Source organism: Stenella coeruleoalba (assembly GCF_951394435.1).
Source record: "Stenella coeruleoalba genome assembly, chromosome: 11".
In the NCBI taxonomy this organism is placed as follows: domain Eukaryota; kingdom Metazoa; phylum Chordata; class Mammalia; order Artiodactyla; family Delphinidae; genus Stenella; species Stenella coeruleoalba.
The window spans coordinates 20,360,476-20,384,555 of NC_137157.1; the positions used below are offsets into that span (position 1 = coordinate 20,360,476).

The 24,080-nt window shown below is 39.1% G+C and overlaps 1 protein-coding gene across 1 annotated transcript in view; it reads right to left on the reverse strand.

The window, feature by feature from the left end:
- Positions 1-23,907, reverse strand: part of UTP20 (UTP20 small subunit processome component) — a 92,451-nt gene extending 68,544 nt beyond the window's left edge. The window contains exons 1-21 of the mRNA XM_079935846.1: positions 23,708-23,907; positions 22,756-22,836; positions 20,712-20,778; positions 20,456-20,588; positions 19,812-20,000; positions 16,497-16,578; positions 15,691-15,828; positions 14,916-15,071; positions 14,214-14,360; positions 13,995-14,129; positions 12,364-12,441; positions 10,483-10,661; positions 8,611-8,766; positions 8,379-8,467; positions 6,329-6,434; positions 4,505-4,655; positions 3,779-3,841; positions 2,813-2,971; positions 1,624-1,700; positions 882-961; positions 395-638 (exon numbers count right to left, since the gene is read on the reverse strand). Of these exons, the coding sequence (XP_079791972.1) occupies positions 395-638; positions 882-961; positions 1,624-1,700; positions 2,813-2,971; positions 3,779-3,841; positions 4,505-4,655; positions 6,329-6,434; positions 8,379-8,467; positions 8,611-8,766; positions 10,483-10,661; positions 12,364-12,441; positions 13,995-14,129; positions 14,214-14,360; positions 14,916-15,071; positions 15,691-15,828; positions 16,497-16,578; positions 19,812-20,000; positions 20,456-20,588; positions 20,712-20,778; positions 22,756-22,836; positions 23,708-23,752 (2,555 nt within the window). The 5' untranslated portion in view covers positions 23,753-23,907. The remainder of the gene's footprint in view (positions 1-394; positions 639-881; positions 962-1,623; positions 1,701-2,812; positions 2,972-3,778; positions 3,842-4,504; positions 4,656-6,328; positions 6,435-8,378; positions 8,468-8,610; positions 8,767-10,482; positions 10,662-12,363; positions 12,442-13,994; positions 14,130-14,213; positions 14,361-14,915; positions 15,072-15,690; positions 15,829-16,496; positions 16,579-19,811; positions 20,001-20,455; positions 20,589-20,711; positions 20,779-22,755; positions 22,837-23,707) is intronic.
- Between the last annotated feature and the right edge of the window lie 173 nt (positions 23,908-24,080).

Below are 24,080 nucleotides of genomic sequence, written 5' to 3' on the forward strand. Positions count from 1 at the left end.
GGGAAACAGTCAAGAGGTTCAAAACAGAGTGGCTGAGGTTGAGTTACTGGAAAGTAATTTTCAGCCCCAGGCAGGCAAGAAAACAACAATAGGGCAAGAAATAACAAGGCCATTGTACACTGATCTAACTCGGTAAGGCCTTTCTTTCTTTGAAATCTGCAATTTTTTATTAATAGCGTTTGTGGGCTGGTTAAATTTTGGTTTATGTAAGATTAAGTGGTAAATAAAAGTTGTTTAGTTGTTATCTGATGGAGTCAGTGCTTTAGAGAGGTGCCAATGATTTGAAAAGATGACAGATTTAAGAAAAGAACTCAGCCAATCTGGGAATTTAATACTTTGCACCTTCTCTTCCTCACACCCTACCAGAGACGTATTCCTAGGCAAGAACACTTACTTGATAAATCTCAAGAAAAGCGGGGAAAGCTCCCTGGACCGCGGCTCTACCCTTTCTGGGAATTTTGCCAGAGCTCGCCAGAGCAAAAACCGAAAATTGGTATGGTCCAGTCTTTCCTGAAGGTCGGTTTTCAATGCGAACTGCTCATGATAAAGAGTTCCAACGTTTCCTTCCTGTGTCTGCTCCCAACTTGCATCTCCAATGGACCTCTCCTCATCTCTTGTGTCATTTTGCAGCTCTTTCTCTGAAAGAAAAGAGGTCATCATAACCACTAGAGAAATGTTAACAACTACCCTATGTGTTTCTGCCAGTAATGGCATTCCTTTCTCTAGTAATACAAGCAAATGATAACAGTATCCAAAGGTTATCAAAGATAATACATTTCTCATTTCTGCTTTCCAATTTTATGTGTAATTAAGCAATAGAAATTAAACAGTTAAACAACCATTTCCTCCCGCAGTCCCCTCCTTCATATCCCTTTACATACCAGCATGTGTAGCTGCTTTTTCTAGATGTTCATAGTAGACTTTCCAAAATTGCTTATTTTCCATTTCACGTGCATGAGAACTAAGAGTAAAGATCATAAAATAAAACCCGTGGTATGGACCCTATTTTGAGATATCTCATACAAAAAAAAAGTGAAAGGATATAACTAAAATACTAATTAAGTTATCCCTGAATGTGGGGTCATAAACAACTTTTGTACTTTATTTTTCAAAATGCCTGTTCTGCTAAGGTCTAATATTTAGGGTTTTGAGAGGCCACACATAATATATTTCCAATCTGACAAAAAGCTAGAGTAGGCCCTCTGAAGACAAATGCCTGCAGAAGGACAGATTTCTATAAACGAGGCACAACATATGTATTTTTTATGTGATTATGAACGCCCTTTTTAGAGCTAAAGGGTTTTGGATACTAGACAGCAAGGGTTTTAAATTAAATTTTTAATTTTTAAATTAAAGTTTGGCTCAATGACTCAATATATATAAATAAAAGCATACAATTATTATACAGTACTTATTACTGTAAAAAAAATTCAATAATACAGGTATCAGATAGAATAAGTAACGTTTACTTTTTCTTCACCTTGTCCCACAAAGGCTTTAAGGTAGCTATAAACACCATACGCATCCATTCACTTAAATCACACCCCAGAGTATAATACTGGCTCCATCATCATTCTGCAGTAGTGAAAGCACAACAGCTTCATCCATTTCACCCACGCTTACCTTATGAGTTCAATAACAGGATCCCAGAGAGCACTGAAGTTAACATATAACATGCCTAACAGATAACGAAGTGGCACCTGCAAGCATAGGAAATTAGTTTAGATCAGCACCAAAATGCAAGGATCCTGACTTGGACAACCTGAGGTTTGGAAAGAAGCTTCTGCTTTAAGAAAAAACTTGCAGGTGCAATCCAAAATTCAGGTACAGTAATTTTCCTCCTCTTCCCAAAATGTCACTCACTTTTTAACAGAGAAGAATCACTTAAGAAAACATAGTATTCAAACTCACTCCAGATGTTCACAAATAAAGGATATATTTGAATAAACAGATTTGACTCATGATTAAATTCATTCCTAACAAATACTGCCATCACCTGACAAGACAAAACTTGAACGGTAATCAGTAAAGCACAGGTGTCAAAGAACCCAGCAAAGCACTATGTGAATGGCAGCTGAGACTTGATAAGCAGATGTGTGAGTTCTCAAAACTAGGCATTAAGAGTTCAGTTCAGAGGGTCTGAAGCTTTCACAGTCGCCTTTTGGAATGACAGTCACTGTTACTAGCATCCCCATGCACTCAGGAAACATCATGTAAAGTGGTAGTTCTATTATTGTTTGGGGGTGGGGTGCTTGTGTCTACCTTAGCAGCAGAGTCCCTTTCCAAATGGAACATAACACAGGACGCTAATATACAGAACAGGTTAAGAACAGAACTGCTCTGCTTGAAAGGGGAATGCCTCCACTTGGCCTTCTTCCCAAAGGGATAGTGATGTATCCTCAAGGGTCATGGACGGAAAATCCCTGGTACAAAAGGTAGAGGGCTGACGTCCTGCAGCAGTGAACAAATCTGGAGAAGAGTATCAGGCTGTCAACTTGACCTTGTTCCTCCTGCTGCCACCTACTACCTACCCTCACATACTACACACATACTCAGGAGAAGGGAGGATAGTAAATTATTTCTACTGTTGAAAAGGCTGTGGAGCCATTTAACTCAAAGCATTGAACAGAACTGGGTATTTACTTAGTTTTAAATTCTTTTTTTATAATTCTTGCTTTTAAAAATTCTCTCTCTCTCTTTTTTTAAATTTTTTGGAGACTATTTAGTATGCTTCTCTTTTCTCAAATGCCAGCTAAACAGATCTTAAAGTATAAACTGAGTTAAAAAAAAAAACCCCAAACACTGTTTTTACCTCCTGTAATGGCCCATCAGGGACTGCAGTCTGTACCACATCATGTCTTAGTTTTCTCAAATGAAGAAGCTTCTCTCTGTAATCATTCACAGTTGCTGGCACAAGTTCTGCCTGGCGTAATACAGCAAAGACAGACTGACGCTCTGAGAGCTCGTCATCCTGAACAACCAGAGGAAACCAGGAGGCAGGTCAGTATTTTGATTTTCCAAAAAGAACATTAAATGTGAACAGAAGTCTAAAAAAGAAAAACTGGCATATGTTAATGTTTTAAATTAAATAAGCAATACATTTTTTGAGTAAATGATTCATTCTTCCTCACATCATTTACTTTTTGGTAGATAATTTAGGTTTAGTGTCTAGCAGAGACATGACAAGTAAAAAACAGGAAAGTAATTCTCAAAATCACTCAAGTTGACTGGCAATATTTTTTGAAATACAGAAAATGTACATATACTTTCACTGTACAATTCTACTTCTAAGTAGAAGTAATTTCTACTTCTGGAAGTAGTCATTTGCATTATTAAAATGTTTCCCTGAACAAAGGTATCTGTGTAAGGATGTTCACGGCAGTATTATTAGAAATGCTGCAAAACTACCAACAACCCACCTAAGCGTCCATCAAGAGGGAACTGGTTAAATACAATATTTTAAACTGTGGGGCACTATTCAAACTTCAAAAGAAATGAGGTAGGGCTAGAGGTACGGATATGGAAAAACTTGCATGACACCATTTGTTTAAATTATGTGTGTATATACAAAAAGTCTGAAAGAATAGTCACCAACTAACTATGCATTTTCAGTGGTGGCCTTGCTGAGGGGATGGGAATAAGAATGGCAAAAAGTTTTTTTCAAACTTTGTGATAGATATTTACACGGTATTTGAATTTTTTGCAAAATTATCATTTTGGAAAACAATATGTCAAGTTACATTTTTTAAAAGTTACCCAAAATGAACAGTTAAAATACCTCCGTTAATTCTGGAAGCCGAACCTCAAAGTGGTTTAGGATCCTTATTGTCAAAAGCCGAATCTAGAGAAATTAAAAGGCATGTTTCAAACTCCAACTATTTAAACATAAGAAACTGATTAAGAGTCAGTGAGACCTAAGTTTCATGGAATTATGAAAGATATACCACTTGTCAGAGTAATACATGTTTATTCTATTCCTTATTTCATATTCAACACCAACCAACACCTTATTCAAATGGTACTTGGAACAATTAATGACCAGACTAGACTGAGAAGATAAGGTTGCTCATAAAACGGTGCTGCTTCTCTGAACTATAACACTATAGGCATCTCTGTAAATAAGCGCAAAGAATCTGATTAAGCTTACAATTCCACTGAAATTAATGATTTTTATTTCTAAATAACATGTTCAGGTATTTCTATACACCTGAATGAGCAGCAGAATCACCTACAGAGCTTTGAAAAATCATGCAGATATGTCACTTCCACCCTATGCCTGCAGAATCAGAATTTGGGGGTGTTGGGACCCAGAATTTATATTTTTAGTAAGCACCCCAATTAATCCTGCTGCAATCAGTTTGTAGGTCAGTGTTTAGGAATCACTGCTTTAAATAGAAACCATCCCAAAGCAGCATTTTCTGATTAAGGAGCTCTGACAACCACTGGCAATACACGCATAAAACAAAAGATGGGAGGCAGAGAACACACCACAAAACCATAGTACCTTGGATATGCCAGTTGAAATGTTTGCTCGTAACTTGGGAAATAATTCCATTAGAGCTTCCTCTGAAAGTGGCCCCCTGCAGCCACATAAGGATAATCTCTGATAATAGAGATCAGCCAACAGCAACACAGACGGCTCCAAAGGAAACGCTCTGCAACGAGATATTTATTAGATCCAAACTGTACCATACACCACAGAGGACTTAGGCTATACTAGAAACCACAGAAAATTATCACTGATGAAAGGAATGTAAGAGGGAACAGATGAAAGTTTTACGTGGACATGTAGCATCACTTGAGACATGAAGAATCTGAGGTCCACCAACAGTGAGCCACACGCTCGAGTACAGACACACAGCCAGAGGCAGAAGCAGGATTATAATACGGTGTTTTGACTGAAGTCAAAACAGTGGCGCAGTGGTTGAGAGTCCACCTGCCGATGCAGGGGACACGGGTTCGTGCCCCGGTCCAGGAGGATCCCACATGCCGCGGAGCGGCTAGGCCCGTGAGCCATGGCCGCTGAGCCTGCACGTCTGGAGCCTGTGCTCCGCAACGGGAGAGGCCACAACAGCGAGAGGCCTGCGTACCGCAAAAAAAAAAAAAAAAAGGGAACACATACGGATTCTGGATTACCGCACTAAGTCTCTTAACTGGTCTCCTTTATCCTCCTTCAGTCTCTTCTCGATATAGCAGCTTAAGTGATCCTACTTTGGTCTACGTCACTCTCCTGCCAAAAACACCTCCTGTGGCTTCCCCTTTCACTCACAGTAAAAGCCAAGGCCCTACAATGGCCAAAGGTCAAACACTGCCTGCCACCACGCCCCCCATATCCTCCTCTCCTCCTACCCTCTCCTCGCTCTACTCAGCTACGATAGTTCCTTGCTGCTCAAGCAAGGCACCCACACAGAGCCTCGGCACTCATACCTTCCCTGGGTTTGGGACAGAGCACCCCAGGTCCCAGATATCCCATCCCCAGGGCTTACTTCCTTGCTGCTTCTGGGTTTCTGCTCAAATATCTCCTCGGTGAGGCCTTCCCTAGTTAAAACTCCTATTTGTCCCCAGCCTCCAGACTCTCCCTGTCCCGACTTTACTACTGTCTAACATGCCCTATATTTTACTTGTTTATTTTGTTTAGTGTATCTTCTTGCTAGTGTGTTAGCTCCATAAAGGCAGGGAATTGTGTGTTTCATTTACTGTGTCTCCCAGTGCCAAGAATAGGGCCTGGTACATGAGAAAAGCAATGAATACTTATTGAATGAAGTAAATGAGCAAATCTGTTGTTAAAAGCATGTAAATAAAACGGACTAGACTCCAGAAACAGAAGCAAACTACTTTACAAGACTTTTAAAACGCCTGACCTTTAGAAAGGGTGCTAAGCTGAGCAATGAATGGCTCTCAGTAACGCCCTGTGCTATGATCCAAATCAAAATAAACTTAAAAAAACCCAAAACTGGATTGTTTTCTTATGTAGTAAAAGGACCACAGGAAAGTTTTCTGAAGGGCTAAGTGTGTCAAGCCGAGAAACACTGTGAAAGCAGAAACGTGTATGTTGGAGCCATGGTGCCATGTCATGTGACCAGCATTATACACCCACTTCACTCTGCAACACTCATTTACATACACAGTAAAATACCCTTTCACAAAGATGAATCTGTATTTAAAGACTGTATCCAAAAATGTTCTTATTTTAACTGGAGGATTTAAATCAATAATAAATTTCCTACGGGAATACAACTCAGGTAAAAAATAGATCCAAGATTTTGCCAACACAGAAGCCTTTATATTTCATTCATTATTAAGCTGAATGTAAGATATGTTTACTCACAATACTAAATTCTTCACACGTTCCACAGAAACCAGATGAAGAAGTTCAGAAGATTCTTCCAAACTTAGCAGAGTATTTACAGCTTGACAAAGAACAAATAAGTTTCCTTAAGGCAGAAAAACAGGAGAAAACACATTATTTCTTTGACACAATAACTATAGACATCTCATTTTACCTACCACTTGGTATTTATACAGAGTTCTTAAAGTGAATCTAAAGGATTATCTGTCAAATGTCAGAATATAACAGAAAGGAACTGAAAAGAGGTTCCAAGTCTTATATTTTAACTTTCTTAAGAGAAAAATATATTCAGAAATGGAGAATAAAAATGTATGTTCCCTTCAACTGAGATGAGGAGAAAATTCAATGGTTCTACCAACTGGTATTATCAAAATCAGAACTTTTGAGAATAGACTTAGACTTTTCAAAAGCTACGAAATTATCTTTGTGTAAAACTCATGTTGATTTTATGACTCCAATTTACAAGAAATCACATATCCAATGGCTACTACGTATAACGGACTCAATTTATATTAATTAGATAATCATTTACTCCTAGACCAGAGGTTGGCAAACTATGGCCCACAAACTTGCGGGTAGTCTGTTTTTATATGGCCGGCAAACTAAGAATGCTTTTCACATTTTTAAAGGGTTGTTTAAAACAACAAACAAACAAACAGAATATGCCACAAAGACTGAAGACTGAATGTGGCCCACAAAAGCTAAAATATTTACTGTATTGTCCTTTACACAAATATTTTGCCAACACCTGCTCTAGTTAGAAAAGGGCTATCCAGCAGAACTTCCTTTCTGCAGTGGTAGAAAGGCCCTATACTTACTTCTGCCAAATGTCCTCACAATCCAATATGGTAGCCATTCGCCACATGTGGCTACTGAGCACTGGAAATGGGGCAGGTCTACTTTATTCTCTAACATGTCTGCTTGGTATCTAACACAGAACCTAGCAATTAATATTTAAATGAATGACTACTATACACATGTGTTAGGAAAAAAAATACCATGCTAGAATAAAACAAAATACCTACTATTATTTGCTTATTTTTGTAGCAAAATTTTTTTATTAATCTTATTTTGATCAAAATACCTACTTTTAAATTGCTGTTCTCAGCTACTTGGGGGAGTTGGACAAGTATACAACAGGAAATGGTGTTTGGGGCAGGGCAGTCTACTTCTGCCTGGATGAGTCATGAAGACCTTTCTAGAGGTACTGTGTTTGAGCTGAGTTTTTTTTTTTTTAATTTTATTTATTTTTGGCTGCACTGGGTCTTTGTTGCTGCGCGCGGGCTTCCTCTAGTTGCAGCGAGCGAGGGCTACTCTCTGTTGCAGTGCGCAGGCTTCCCATTGCGGTGGCTTCTCTTATTGCGGAGCATGGGCTCTAGGCACGCAGGCTTCAGTAGTTGTGGCTCGTGGGCTCTAGAGCACAGGCTCAGTAGTTGTGGCGCACGGGCTTAGTTGCTCCGCGGCGTGTGGGATCTTCCTGGACCAGGGCTCGAACCCGTGTCCCCTGCATTGGCAGGCAGATTCTTAACCACTGTGCCACCAGGGAAGCCCTGGGCTGAGTTTTGAAAGCTAAGTACGAGTTCACCAAATGATGAAAGACCTAGAAAGGACTCCAGGCAGAAGGGACACATGTGCAATGGTAGCCAGAGGGACATACAAGCAAGTGTCTTGCTCTAGGTAAGCAAATGCCTGGAGCACAAGTGTATACCAGGGCTAGACTGGGCGTGGAAGACAGGAACAAGACACAAGCTGGGACTTGAAGTTGAGTCTGATTTCTTTGACCATGGAAGCCTTCTACTACTACACCTTTGGACTCAGCAAATGTTCAAGCTGTCCTGACTTTGCCACCACATTATGAGGTACAAGGATAACGCCTCCATCTCAGCCTCTTTTTTCCCTATTTACATACAGGGGGTTCTGCCAGAACACAACACAACGGCAGTACTATTCTCTGGTATCCATGTGTTTACAGTTACTCTGGGTGTGCCAGAAAAGACAGACAAGAGAACAAATCGTGACTGTAACTGACCTTTTCCAAAGCTCCCTCTGTCAACAGTCATGAAGAGTGACTCTATGAAGCAGGTGACTAGGGGTATCACCTTCTCTTTCTCCAGGGGTCTGTCCAAGAAGTGGGGAGAAAAAGGGAAATGCTCAAACTAGCATTCAATGGCTTTTTCATGAAATGGCAAAAAATGGCTAATAAATGTTTTCATCAGCTTGCTAAAACACCTTTCACAATTAAACACAGTTGATTTTCTCACCTAATATGAGGTAACACGACAAGGGCCGCCCAAGAGCATGAAAGGTAAGTACTCTCTTTATTTGGGGGTAACTGAATTATAGATAAAAGATGATCTAATACTGAGATCTGTTCCTTTCCTCCCTTGGATCTGGTCTTCTTCTGCCTTATACTGGATCTGAAGGAAGAAAAGATAAACAAATATTTAAAATAAGAGAGGATATAATCGCTCTAGCCCTCTGAAGTTTGAAATAAAATTGGTTCCTTCCCATGCATGGAGCATTAGTGGGAAGGAAGGAACTGGTGGTGACAGTTGAATACAAATAACTAAACAAAAGTGACTCATTTACTGATTTTTTCAGTGACAAATTTTTTCAACCCCATTGGTTCTATTTTCTTCTATTTTCTATTTTAACTTGCTTCATAACTTAAAGCAACTCTCTTCCAGTTTTAGGTATTATTTCTGAATTTTGTGCTGATGGACATGTGTTTAAGAACTGGAGAGGTAATTTATTGGCATGAACTGACTTCCTCCATCCCCCCCTTTCCTTTCTGACATGAATTTTACTGCTTCACAAATGTGTAGAATGATGTTGCAAAGGAATCACAGTGAATTTGACAAATGTCACTAAAATGATTATGACTTAGAAGTAACCTTTGGACTTCCCTGGGGGTCCAGTTGTTAAGACTCCACTCTTCCACTGTAGGGAGCGCGGGTTCGATCCCTGGTTGGGGAACTAAGATCCCGCATGCCATGCGGCCAAAAAAAAGCAAGAAGTAACTTTCTCTGAGGCTTTAATCTGGTAAGTGGTTACCCAACATTATTTTCTAATATGACATTCAGTTTTAGGTATCTGTTACTTTGGCGGTATTCTTGTTTGCCTCTATTTTTGCCAATGAACTATACCTCAGTCCTATTTAAAAGACAGAAATCCAGTGGAAAGAAAAGTCACAGAAACAATAAGTAAATTGATCTGTTTTTATAATTAATCCTCCATGTCCAGTTTGGTTAACTTATTACAGAATAGAAGTAGAATATCAGGTTTTTATTCCTATACCTGTTAATCATTAAAGTTAACCAAAAAAGTTGCATTCTCTTTTGTTTCATACTTATCAGGATACTGAATGCTTGGAAATTATGAGAGATAACTAAGTGAATTTTACTGGTAATTTCTAAAAGTCACTGTACCTTGATATACAGTCTTTCTAGTATTAACCATGAATATACAATTGTTTTAAAATAAAAGGTTAAGAAAATTAATAGTGACTTCTTTCTTTCACTTACCACGCTCTTGAAGTTAAATAACCTGTTTCTGTACCCTTTTCACACGTGTTCCTATGCTTATATATACTTTTGGTTTTAACTTTGCAAAATGGGATCATGTACTCTTCTACAACTTGGTTTATTTATTTTTTTAAATTTATTTATCTATCTATCTTTGGCTGCATTGGGTCTTTGTTGCCGTGTGCAGGCTTTCTCTAGCTGCGGCAAGCAGGGGCTACTCTTCGTTGCGGTACGCAGGCTTCTCTTGTTGCGGAGCGCGGGCTCTAGGCATGCGGGCTTCAGTAGTTGTGGCATGTGGGCTCAGTAGCTGTGGCTCGCGGGCTCTAGAGAGCAGGCTCAGTAGTTGTGGTGCACGGGCTTAGCTGTTCCACGGCATGTGGGATCTTCCTGGACCAGGGCTCGAACCTGTGTCCCCTGCATTGGCAGGCGGATTCTTAACCACTGTGCCACCAGGAAAGTCCTACAACTTGCTTTTTTCACATAACAATGTATCACGGACATCTTTCCAGTTAATACATGTAGATCTTCCGTTTTTACAGTATTCTGAATGCATTATTTTTAAATGGGTAATCCTACCAAGAATACAGGGAATAAAGACTTAGAACTTACCCCACTGTCTGTTCTGAGAAAAGCAGAGGGTACTTCTCAATCGCCATGGAGCCAGTGGTGGGAGGTGCTGCTTTGTTCAGAATGAGTTTGGCCAAAATGGCCAGAGCTTCATCTTTGACTGCAGCGTCATCAGTCAGGAAGCAATTCTCAATATACAAGAGAAAGCTGGGTAGAAAAAGCTAAAAATAAGAAAGAAAATCACACTTATTAACAACAGATATAAATTTCAGAACACCTAATGAAGAGAAGATTCTAACACTTCCACAGAGAAAAAAAGAGATCATAAATAAAGGCTCAGGAATCGTAATAACATCAGACCTCTGCAAAGGAACGGTGGAGGCCAGAAGACAATGGAGCAATGCCTGAAAAACTGAGGGAAAACGACAGCATCTAGAATGCTGTACCCAGCGTACTGGTGATGTAGTTTGAGGAGAGAATAAAGACACTTACAGATGCACTAAATCTCAAAATTTTACTTCCATTCACCCTTTCTCAGGAACCTCTGGAGAATGTGTTTCATCAAAATAAGAGGGGAAACTACAATAAGAGAAAGACACGGGACCCAGGAAACAGGAGAGAGGCAAGTCCTAGTATGACATCTGTGCAGTGGGCAGAGAAAGCAACATGTTCAGACTTGAAAGGCTCTAGGAGGAATGTCTCCTAAAAAGAAAAGAGAAAAGCAAAGAGCTACCAAAATTCTGCCAGTTTGCCGCGTGAAAGGCATTCTGTGATGCTGCTGGCAGACCCACCAGCAATTTCAAGTTTCTAAAGAATGAGGCAATTGGTAACTTCAGGAAAAACGAAAGGGTATACAAAAAAGGAAATGTAATTATAAAATACTCCTTGATTATAGGGATTAAGTATTTGATGAATATGAATTCAACCAAAATTTATAATGTAACTCTGTTGAGCAGATGAGAAGCGTAAAAGAACTAGAAATCCACCTACCCAGGAGGAAGCCTACAGATGAGGACTAAAACTAATGAGTCAAGGCAAAGCAGTATGTTCAGATGATTTAAAAATATAAAGTAAATACTAGGAAAAAATAGCTAAAAATCATTAGATGTGCTTGTTCCTGGTGAGGAAGATGGGAGTGGGAGTGAAATGAGTGCCTTTTAGCCCTGTGCAACCTTTTAAACAACATACAGAGAGTACTCTGATAAAAATAAGTTTTTTAAAAAAAGACCACAAGGAACAGGGGAGACAGAAAAGAGGCAGCTGCTTAAGAAAACCTGGGAGAAATAAAGAGCCCTCACTGGGCAGGAAGCAACAGGGCTAGGACATGTATAAAGAAGTATTTTCCTGAGACAAATGAAAATATATATTATTAAAGACTAAAGGGAAAAATGAGAGAAGAGATACAGAGATTTCCATGAAGTGTACTGCAGAATCACCAGTTGGAAGGGGTGGCAAATGTTTGATGAGGGTGAGGGGCAAGGATAAAATAAACTCAGGATTTGATGAGAAAGATTTCTACCTCATTCTATCAGGTAGCAATTCATTCTGTAGCAATGAAATGAATTCATAACCCTCGTCCTATGCAAACTGTTTCAGAAACTATTTTCTATGCTTCAAATTCACAGTTTAAGTTCCTTAAGCCATTTTTTTTCAAATTTATCACATTGTTCTATAACTTCCTAAAAGATTATTAGAAAAACAAATTGGTTACCTAGTATCATTTAAAATGCTTAGCATGTGGGATAAAGTTTCACATATGACCTAGAACTGGAATATAATTGCTTTAAAAAAAAATACATGAACTAAAACATCAAATACTTATTCTGTTCCTTTCAAAAAACAAAATCACAGGATTTTTAAATTGATTATTTTATCGTGACAGATTTAAAACAAAACAAATCCAAGACTTAATATCTCACTCACCTGCTCAAACTGCTTCATAGCAAACATGACTTCCGAAAAACCCAAAATTAAGCATCTTTCAAATCTGCTCTCAAAAATCTGTGGACCACAGGCAAAGAATAGTAATGTAAATACAAAGAGAGTACTTTCCCATTCCTGAAAATAAAAACATCCGAAACCTTCAAGATCCTCTAACTTGCAGGCAGGAAGTGTGGGATGCTTGATACAAGTTAAAATAGTCATGGAAGGCAAAAAGAACTGGATTGTTGAATTTGCCACTGTGCAGATGGACACACCAGGTGTGAGACACAGGCACTGGGCCTTCCTCCTCGGGAAAGAAGCTACTAGAGTAAAGGTATGGTGGGCACACTTCAACCAGTATTCTAAGTGCTCGGCCTTCTCCAAAGGGACTTACAAATGCGAAGGGCTGTGTTTCTAGTGATTACCCAGGGCTTTGCCTAAGAGCTGTTCCATTCTTTCCCAGCTACAGAGAATTACAAAAGGGCAAGTAGCACGACTTTACACCTTCCTCTAAACTTTATACTGTTGCACTACATGAAGCTAGGAAGAACCTAACTGATCTATTTTCAATTCCACTTCCCTCCAATTCATCTTCTAATCTCACTAAATCATTTCCCTGCTTAACATTTTTCCAGGGCCCTCCACTACTTGGAGGATAAAATCCAACCTAACTTTTCAAAGGCAAGCAAAGCCTTGCTGATATACATCACACTTCATGTGTCCATGTGCCCAGCAACATAGATTTTTGAACACATTTTTGCCATTCTCTCTCCTAGAGTTTTTAACACCTTCTCTGACTGGCAGACTGCTATTTAACCTTCAACGACTATCCAAAATATTAGTCCTTTGAAAAGCTTTCTCTGTCCCTCAACCCCAGACAGAATTAACCTTTATGTTTCGACGTGACATAAATAGATTGATTCAACAGATTTTAACTACATACTCCCAGGGCCCCACTTCCCTAACAATAAAAAATCACAGGCAGGACTTCCCTGGTGGTGTGGTGGTTAAGAATCCGCCTGCCAATGCAGGGGACATGGGTTCAAACCCTGGTCTGGGAAGATCCCATGTGCTGCAGAGCAACTAAGCCCGTGCGCCACAACTACTGAGCCTGAGCTCTAGAGCCCGTGAGCCTCAACTACTGAAGCCCGCGTGCCTAGAGCCCGTGCTCAGCAACGAGAGAAGCCACTGCAATGAGAAGCCCACGCACCACAACGAAGAGTAGTCCCCGCTCGCCATAACTAGAGAAAGCCTGCGCGCCATAACGAAGACCCAACGCAGGCAAAAATAAAAATAAATAAATTTTTAAAAAATATTAATTAAAAAAAAAAATCACAGGCAAAAATAAATAAATAAATGAAATAAAAGTATCCACTCTACAATATCTAGTCCATAGCCTGAACTTGGTTAAGTGAATATTTGTTTGGTGAATATTTGCTGAACAGATTTAGCTTTTATCACATTTTGTTTTGCTTATTTCCATTAAAGCACGCGATTCACATCTCCTTAACAAGATTATAAATTCCCTGAAGACAGAGCCTTTCCCAAGTTTCATTTATATTCCCCAGAAGGCTTACTCAACGCTAAACATAGTATTAACTACTCAGTTAATATTTGCAAAAGTAAATTACTTTTTCTATGGTTTCTTTGATGAGTGTCACTGGCAAGGAAATATTTTCACCTAGGATCAAAGCAGAAATTACATCCAAGAGGGTCGCCTGGCAAGATCTGGAGAGATGGGCTATTTGTAATGTTTGAGACAACACCTGTAAAATAAAAGGAAAAACAACGCACACTTAGCAATCAGCTTCTAATGAATAGGCTCTAAGCAAATTAAGTTGGGAACTCACTTTACAAACGTCAGCAGGGTTGGTTATCTTTGATCCATTTCCATGTTTTACAAGTATCAGATATGCTTCTAACAACCTTTTAAACTGTTCAGAACTTTCCCCACAGTTAGTCTTGGTTACTTTTGTATGTAGATCCAGGAGTGATGCCTGCAAATGAAGAATTTATAAGAAAGAATAACTACCAAAGATCAAACTCATCTGTTAATTTAATAATGAAAATATTGTGTGAAGCAGTTCAAATTTTCACATTCTTTTTCTGTGAAAGAAAAAGACACATTTACTGGGAGTCACTAATGATAACCGCTAACATTTCTGAACGCACTGTTGTAAGTTCTTTACGAGTATTTCCTCATAATCCTCACTGGCAGGGAATACTATTATCCCCATTTCCCAGATGAAAAAACTGAGGACCAGAGGCTTAAATTTTCCCAAGGCACACTAGCAGTAAGTGACAAAGCCAGGATTCAAACAGAGGACTCTGGCTCCAAAGCCTGTGCTCTTAACCACTATGCTCTACTGCATCTCAAGATATCAAAGCAAGTAAAAATAGTACAGGGGATAGAGGTAAGGAAAATCCTAGTAAGTACATAAAAATATGATGACAACAATTATAAAATATCCAGGAGTGATCTGCTGAATTAAGAACAACAATTAACTCTTAGATTCCTAATTACACACAAATACTTAAAAATCAGAACTCACTTGCAAACATTCAAAAAATATACCAAAATGTTCCTTGTAGATGTAGAACACTGTGGATTTGACCATGTGTTTGAGTGTTTCTCCAACTAAAGTCCATGGAAGTTGAGTTTCTGTTTCAGTAACTGGTCCTAGCTTTTGCAAAATTAGCTTCACTGCCTGTGGGAATCCAAGAATCATGAAAATGAACATGCACACTCTTATTCTCAAGTATTACATTGGTATTTCCCTCTCTGATTATTCCCCACTCTGCTCAAGCTACCTTAAAATCCGATCCAGGATAATCAAGGATATGGCAGCTCTGGTGGTTAACTACATGTCCCCAAAGAACTTCCAAACTAGGATGGGGAATTTTATCACACAATATCCCCTGCCCCTCATCGATCAATTTATGTCACCTTCTAGCACCCAGGATGAAGAGAGCAGTGATTTTTTAAATTTTTTGATTGACGGATTGATTTTTTGGCTGTGCTGCATGGCAAGTGAGATCTCAGTTCCCCAACCAGGGATTAAACCCGTGCCCCCTGCGGTGGAAGCTCAGAGTCTTAACCACTGGACCACCACGGAAGCCCCAGCAGTGATTGCTTTTTAAATGAAAAATACCTAATGACCCAGGGCCTACAGTAGGTAAGCACTGTTTTTTAAAGCCCTAATGCGCCCCACTGAATGTTTTCTATTTATTCTAGGCAATCCTCTCTCCATGTCATCTGTGTAAATCTTATCTATTTTCTTTTAATCCCTTTCACATAGATTCAAGGAACTCCTCCCAGTTACTTACCGTCTCTGTACAGGAGTGAAACATATTTCTAACTCCTTTGCACATTTCAAAGAGCAACTGTCCAACTCCTTCTACTTTTTCCGGATGTTCATCAAGATCAAGAAACATTAAATTGAAAAGTGCATTTTTATCAGAAACCTGAAACACAAAATGCAAATGGAAAACTGTATTTACAACATAAATATATCCTAATGAATAATTATTATTTGCTATTCTAAAGATTCATATTTAAACGTAATTAGGATAAAAATTCTAAAAGGAATAGTGACACTTGCAATGATTTCAAACTGCTGCAAGAGTACATTATCACTTGTAATGTCACACAAAAGAGTGATTAATTCATTGGTATAATATGAAGGTATGTACCAAGAAAAACTACCTAAGGCAACAGTCTATCTTTTAAAGTAAATAGTATGCTTATATTTTATGAGTATAAAAGAAATTTAATAGCAATGTTTTTGTTTTATTACAAAAACTCTATTAAAAACAAACACAAATGACACTATACAATCAGTTCCTTCCAGGAAATTTTTATAAAAATTTCTGTTAATCTCACTGTTCATGCATAGACTGACTTGAATTAGAGAATATATATATACACTAAGTAAGAATAAAAGAGTAACCCCAATTATTTCACATTAGTGAGCAAAAACCACCTTATGGTGAGATAAACTCAAAACAGTAACAGGTTTCTCTTTATATAAAAAATATTAGTCCATAATAACTATACTATAAAAGATATCTGCTTCTGTTCATCAGATTCTTGAGGATTAATGAGCAATAAACACATAAATGATCAAACTAACCTTTCTCATCAAAAAAGTAAAGCTTTCAGCAGCAAAATTTCTTATATGTAGTTTTCTATGAGCCAGGAGTGTACTATACATGCTATAAATGAGAAAATAAGACATGTTTAATTAATCATCATTTTAATAAAGATGTACTACATGTTAACTATATGCCCAACACTGTGCAAGGTATGCAAGAAAGATGTAGCAGGTATAATAACATTAGCAGTTTAAAATCTCATTCGATTACCATCACACCCACATGTCAAACAGAAGACTGAAGATCATAGACATTAAGAACCCTAGGATTGGTGGCACTGGTCATATAAGAAAGACTATGAAAAGATGAAACTTGTAGTGATCCCTGAATGACAGGAAGAATCCAGGTGGGGAATGGAGTGCATATTGCCAGAGATCAAAGCAAGAGCAAACACAGGGTGGGCAGAAGTGATCACAGTCAAGGGATAACAGAGAGGGACTTCCCTGGTGGCGCAGTGGTTAAGAATCCACCTGCCAATGCAGGGGACACGGGTTCGAGCCCTGGGCCGGGAAGATCCCACATGCCACGAAGCAACTAAGCCCGTGCACCACAACTACTGAGCCTGCGCTCTAGAGCCCACAAGCCTCAACTACTGAGCCCGCGTGCCACAACTACTCAGACCCGCGCCTAGAGCCCGTGCTCTGCAACAAGAGAAGCACCGCAAGGAGAAGCCCAGGCACCACACTGAAGAGTAGCCCCCGCCCACTGCAACTAGAGAAAGCTCGTGCACGAAGACCCAACACAGCCAAAAATAAATAAATAAAAAAGAGAGAGAGCTATCAGAGAGGCTGGTCTGTCTAAAGGAAGTAGGATGATATGGGTAGGGAAGGCAGCTCCAGATAAAGCTATTCAAGTCAACAGGTGGCTCTGAACACTAAGCAAAGGAGTGGGGACTCTAGCTTACATTTAAGTAAGCACTTACTATGTTACTTCATCTAATCAGCACAACGACTCTGTGGTGTAGGAACTATTATCCCCATCTTATATAGATAACGAAATAGGGGCAGAAAGGCTACGCAACATACTCAAGGTCGTACAGCCATGCAGCTATAACTAAATAATGACTCATATAATCACATTGTTTAAACTGGTTTCCCAAATGAAAGAAGAGCATGGAATATATCTCTCCTATTTCTGCCATATCCCCAGCACCTAATTGTTCCTTGGTCATAGCAGGTACTAATAAGTGTTGGCTGAATAAGAAATGAATAGTTTCAGAAAGAGAAATTGGGCACCAGTATAGGGTGATATAAAGGAAGAAAGAAGAGGCTGCCAGTCCAACTAGGAAGTTAGTCAAGTCATAAAAGTTTGGGCAAACAAGGGCATGAAAGAGGGCCAGTGGCAGAAGGAAATGGCAATGGATGAACCCAAGAGACATTTCAAGAGTCCCTGCAATGAAACCAAAGATCTTATAGTATCCACAAGGCCCTTTACGGTCAGGTCCCCTACTACCACATCTCTGACATCACCTGATTACTCTCCCCCTATAAACGCTGCTGCACCACCCAGGCTTCCACACTGTTCCTCGCTCATGCCAGCCCCACGCCCAAGATGTTCTCCCCCTGATAAAATGTAAACTTCATAAGAGGGGTTTTTATCTGGTTTATTTGTGAGTGCATCTCAAGCCTGACACACAGTGTACAATAAGTAGTCACTGGATTGAGTAGGTGAATAGCAGAATCAAAAAGAGGTAAAGTCCTTGAAGACAACTGGGTCAAAGATGCCTCTAAGTGGCCAAATCTCGGTGATGGGAAGAATGATGGTATCACCGTGAGAAACTGGGCAAACAAACAAAGCCTGGCATTGAGTACATATTTACTGAACACACAAATGAATGAGAAGAGCTGGCTTGAACAGTAATGTGTAGACTTTGATTTCAACAACAGTCAAGTGAAAATATCCAGGCTGTTGAAGATGTCATACAGAAAGCGAATAAATTTATAACTGGAGAGCCTGACTCAGGAGATATAAAAGTAACAGCAGAAGTCATGAGACCAAATAAACTATATATACCCCAAGATCTTGCTGGTCTTTAATGAAGTAATCTCGGTTTCTAATACGTTTTACCAAAATCTTCACAGAGAACTAGTAAAGGTCAGAAAAATATTTCTTTCTCATTCCGTGTTCAAAGGAGGGTAGAGTGAAGGGAGGTGGTACAAAAACAAAATCGACAGTCCTATCCCATATCCATACTTATACTGGGTTGGGGTAAAAGGTTAATCTTACGTGTTCCTGTGCCAACTGAAGTATGTAGAAGTAATCAGGACACCAAGTAGAAATTCCATTAAGTCCCAGATTGAAATAGATTACAAACAATCTTTGCCTTACTTTAAACAAAAAGCTGGTACAGAATTCATTCTCTTTCCCTGTCCACAGTTACTTACAAATACTGAGTGTCTCTTTTGTCTTAATCAGTATTTTAGGAGCTAGGAAAATTCAGATATTTAAGATGGGGTTCTTGAAGAGTTTATAGGTTTGTAGAGACACCATTACATTAGAAGAAACGATTATAACAGAAGTTGTGTGACATAAGTGGTATGGGATGCCAGACGTGTTCAGAGTACAAAGCTCTGATTTCTGGACAAGGTGCCCGGGCACGTATGTGGAAGCTATGGATTCAAGTCAGGATTTGATGGTGGGGGGTCTGATTTCAATAGCTGGAGATAAGAGAAGGTCAGGTCAATGCAGACTGATGGAACAGACTACAGACCACTTTGGCTGGAGAACCAACGTTTTATAAGAAAATAATTAGAGACTGAGACGGAAAGGAAGTTTGGCGTCAGACTGAAGACAGGGAAAAGGCCAATTAAAGAACATATTAAAGTTAGGTAGCCACGTCAGCAGGTGCAAGTGACAGGTATTATACATGTTTTCATTAAATACAGACGGGAGTCAGAAAGTATCTGCTTGTTGTCAGTATCCATAAAAACTGCCCTTGACCGAAAAATAAAAAATTTAAAAATTAAATGCTAGAAAATATCATTGTAGAAGAGGATCATTCTCCTTAGGGGCTTCAAGCACACAGGTGTTTCCCCAGAGGAAATCCTGACTATTCGATATATGTATATTGCTTTTGCTTTCAAAACTGATGCAGACGGGGAGCAGAACTGACTGCAAAAGGGCATGAGAAATCTCTTGGAGATGATGGAAACGTTCTTCAACTGGATTGTGGTGATGGTCGCATAACTATAAATTTACTAAATAGCACTGAATCATATATAAAATTTTAAAGCAAAAAAAAAAAAAAGAAGAAGAAGAAAAGAAAAACCCATGTGAGAGGGAGAAATGGTCACCTGTATATACTGGACATGTCCTTCACCATCAGTCTCCACAGGTACTTGTACAGATAGGACAGTGAGGTGAAAGCCCATTCTAACAACTCCGTGTCCTGAGTCTCCAGGATTGAAGTGATAGTCAGGAAAAAGTCCTGAAAATGGGGATAGAAGTCCGTCTGCAGATCTCGTGCCAACTGTACAACTAAACTGGATGAAAAAAATAAGGAAAGGTAACTGATTCTGATACATGTAGATCAAAAACCAAATACTACAAATCTGTTTCACAAATGATAACCTATCGCCTATGATGAAAGGATTAATTAAAGCTACTAAACCAAGTCTCAAGAGAGGTATAAAATTTTTCACGTTTTAAGAGTTGAGCAAAGAAATCAGGCTAGAGCTTGTACCTTCCATCACAAGTTATATTCAGTCATGCCTATAGGGTCAAAGAAAAATCAGGTTCTTGTAAAAGTATAAAAAGCAAAAAAGTATACCCCTAAGATTCTGCTTTACAGTAATGTACTAATATTTTCATCTAACAAAAAAAGGTAAATTCTTGTTTCTAAATTACAAACACCAGATCTAAAGCATATGTAGCTATAAAACAACTTTTCTTAAAATTCAGATAAATGTTGTTGCCTTTCTTTCAACATGCTACTTACTCCAAAAGGGGTTGATAGGCATAACTGTTCTTGACTTGCAGGTGAGTCTTCAAACTCTGAACTATCTCATTTTGATGATAGACTAGCTGATTGAAAGACTGGCATTTGTCAATAACTTCTTTGTAAAATTTCCCTGGGTAAGGGAAAAAAAAAAAAAAGAATAAGTTCTGCTTTTCCATCACACCAATATTTAGCTGTTTTGACCATATATAGTACAAATGATGGGTGAATAAAATAGAAACAAAATAGAAAATACCAAAGTGCTCCGTAAGGTTCAGTTCTCTCCACTTCAGTAGACCCTCAAAAAAGTAGGTTTCAACTTCCTGCCAAGATTAAAGCAGTCCATTAATCAGACAACTCAAAGAAAAACTATAATCAAAGTAAATAAGAATAATGATATATTAATACGTTAAGACAGTGATGATAGTCAAGAGTTGAAAAACTCCTCTTAGTTTTTTTTTAAACAGGGCATTAACTAACACACCTAAAAAAGCAATCAGGTATAAAATATGGGCAGAAGAAAAACTAAGTAATAGTCACGCTAAAAAAAAATTTTTTTGTGTTTTTCACAATTTTACGCCAAGAAAAATGTTGACTCTTACAGTTCTTTCATCCTGCTTTTGGAAATATGAATTGCTACAACCTTATAGAGAAGTAATCTGGCATTTCTATTAACATTAAAAACAGGTATGTCCTTTGATCCAGCAATTCCCTTTTTGGAGATATTTCTTAGAAAATTTGTAAATATACAAGTATAAAGACATTCATTCAGCTTTATTGTAGTGGGGGGGGGGAACATAAAAAAGCCTAAATATCCAACAAAAGGAAAATGGTTGGTATATATATTATGGTCTGTACATAATAAGGTATATTATGTTGCTATTAAAAAGAATTATATCTATTATTAAATTAGAAGGATGTTGATAGTATACTTTCAAAGTGAGAAAAGCAAGTTTCAAAGTGAAGTATATGGTAGGAACCAATTTTTCTTTAAAAAAAAAAAAAAGACCTCTATAAGTGTTTGTACATATTTATATGAGAGAAAAGTTCTTACTTAGATGACTACCGAATCATCACAACTGGTTACCCTGACTCCAGAGCAACTGGTTGTTCTTTCCTCCACAATAAAGCCAGAGAGATCTAAAATTTACAACTGATCATGTCACACATTCCCCTGCCTTATAATCCTAGAATGACTTCCCATAGCTTCAGGATAAATCCAAACTTAGCTTGACATATGAAGCCCTTCATGGTCCTTGATTATCTCTTCAGCTTTACCTCTCACCAGCTACCCCCTTCACCCATCTGCAGTCACCATCAACATAAACAAACATCCCACAGGCAATTATAAGCATACTGAAATGCTTGGGAGTTTCTTGAATGTGACATGCTCTCTTTAGCCTCTGTTCCTTTATAAAGGCTAATTCCTCAGCCTGAAACAGCCTTTCCTGTTCTCTTTGCCATGCTAAAACCTATACAAACAAGACTCAATTCAGGTATCACCTAGTCCACTTCACCTTTTTTGACCTCACCTTACACCCTCACAGAATCTAGGTTAGGATCACTTCACGGTGAGTTCCCAAAGCATTATGTGCCTACCTAGATAACATAATTAGCACACTGAATTCACATATTGGAGACAAGGCATTCAAAGAGGTAGTGAGCAGAGTCTGACTAGAGTCAAGTGAAAAACAGTAAAAACTGACATTGAATCCCTAATTTAAAGGCACGTTATACAGGACCTTAAAAGGCTGTCAGAGAAATAATGACTTGATGCAGCGAAAACAAGATTTTTGAGTAGAGGTGTGACTGAGTTACAGCATGGTTAGAACTGGAAAAAATTATGTGGTTTAGCTCCCCCATGTTTATTGATAAAGGAGGAAACTGAGCCCCAGGAAAGTGACTTGCTCAAAACCTCTTTAAAATTGTAGTTTCAGGAACATGGATCTGTAGCAGTGCTCGGAATGCACATGGGAAGGGAGTGGCTGGAATCAGAAGCCACCTGAGAACCAAGTAAATTTTCTAACACCACATCACCCAATAGAACTTTCAGCAATGATGGAAAACGTTCCATATCCGCACTTGGTCAGTATGGTAGCAACTAGCCACATATGGCTACTGAGCATTAGAATTTTTAATTTACTTTAAATCTAATTTGTTATGTGTGGCTACTGTTTGAGACAGCACAGGTCTAATGCATTTCATGTTCATAAAAGAATGGCTTGAGAAATTCACTTCAAAGAGAATCTAAAAAACCAACTATGAATACTTGAAGATCAGCTCATTTAACATTCTCTTACCTCATCATAGCTTGCAGTTCTATCAATCCGGTGGATAATATCGATATTCACATTTCCCAATCGTTCAGCAAACGTAAGAAACTGCAGGGAAGAAGTATATTTACAACACATCCACATTTTATACTTATCACAATCATATGTGGACAATTTCCTCGTGGAACTATAAAGTTTAAAGGTTCAATGTGCCTCCTTACGTTCTATCATTAGAAATAATGTTATGCTTCGCTTTCAATTTCAGAGTTGTATTTTCAATCAATCATAAAATGTATAACCGAGTTTTACAACTAGAAGCAGACATCACTGACAAATCACAGAAGATAACTTTAAAAACAAACTGAAAGACAAATGCACTGCACTACTGTACGAAGACAATGAAATATTTCTATGGATATATTTGCAAAATATCATTTCCAACAAAATTTCCGTGCTAGACTGGTGGATTGACCTAGGTAAAAGCTAGCAACGTGGCCTCGCCAGATCTACTGCTAGGTTTCATACCCTGCTGCATGTACAGGATCTGGCTAAGTCGTGGCAACAACAGTGTTTTTAAACATATACAGACCTACGGCTGTAGAGTAACAAAGAAACCCTCAAGAAACAAACCGGGAAAGTGGTGTAGTAGCCAGTAGCTGGAATCACTCACCTCCTCCCACCGGCCCGCCCCCCATTCGGTCTTCAAGGATAAAAGAGCAGGAAAGAATTCCTAAGCAGTTAGTTTGTGACACTGAATTTAACTCTGGCCTGAAGAGAAGTCTCAGCCAGGCCAGACGCCACAAAACATGGGCGAAATCTGCAGCTGAAGCTTCCTTCCCCATCCCATATTTACTACACACGGAGAGAGAGAGGCTCTTTTGCTAGAGCCTCCGGACAAATGACTTTCGCTCGGTCCAGAGCACTGTAGCCTCGGGAGCTCCGCTGAGAACTAGACCCACGGCCGAGTTTCTTCACTCACCCGGTAAGTGTTCTCGATCTTGTGGGAAACTGGCTTTGGCTTCATGGCTGCAGAGGGGCGGCGGCCCGCGAGGATCTCGGGAAGGGTTGAAGGGATGCTACTGACTGTAGACAAGGGAAACTGGCTCCCACACTTGCACTCCCACGTACTCAGACTCTTTCTCACGTGCGGCTTGAGCCCCTGGGCGCCGCCATGTTGGAGACGGGTAGCCGGCAGAGTGAGTCACGTGGGCGGAAGAAGCGGACGGAGCAGGCGCGCCCGCCCCCTGCAGCCGGCTGGAGACTGGGAGGCTCTGGCTGAGTGGGTATGTGGGGGCGGAGTATTTTGAACTCTCTTCAGTAAAGGTTTATAAGAAAAATGTGTATTTTTATCA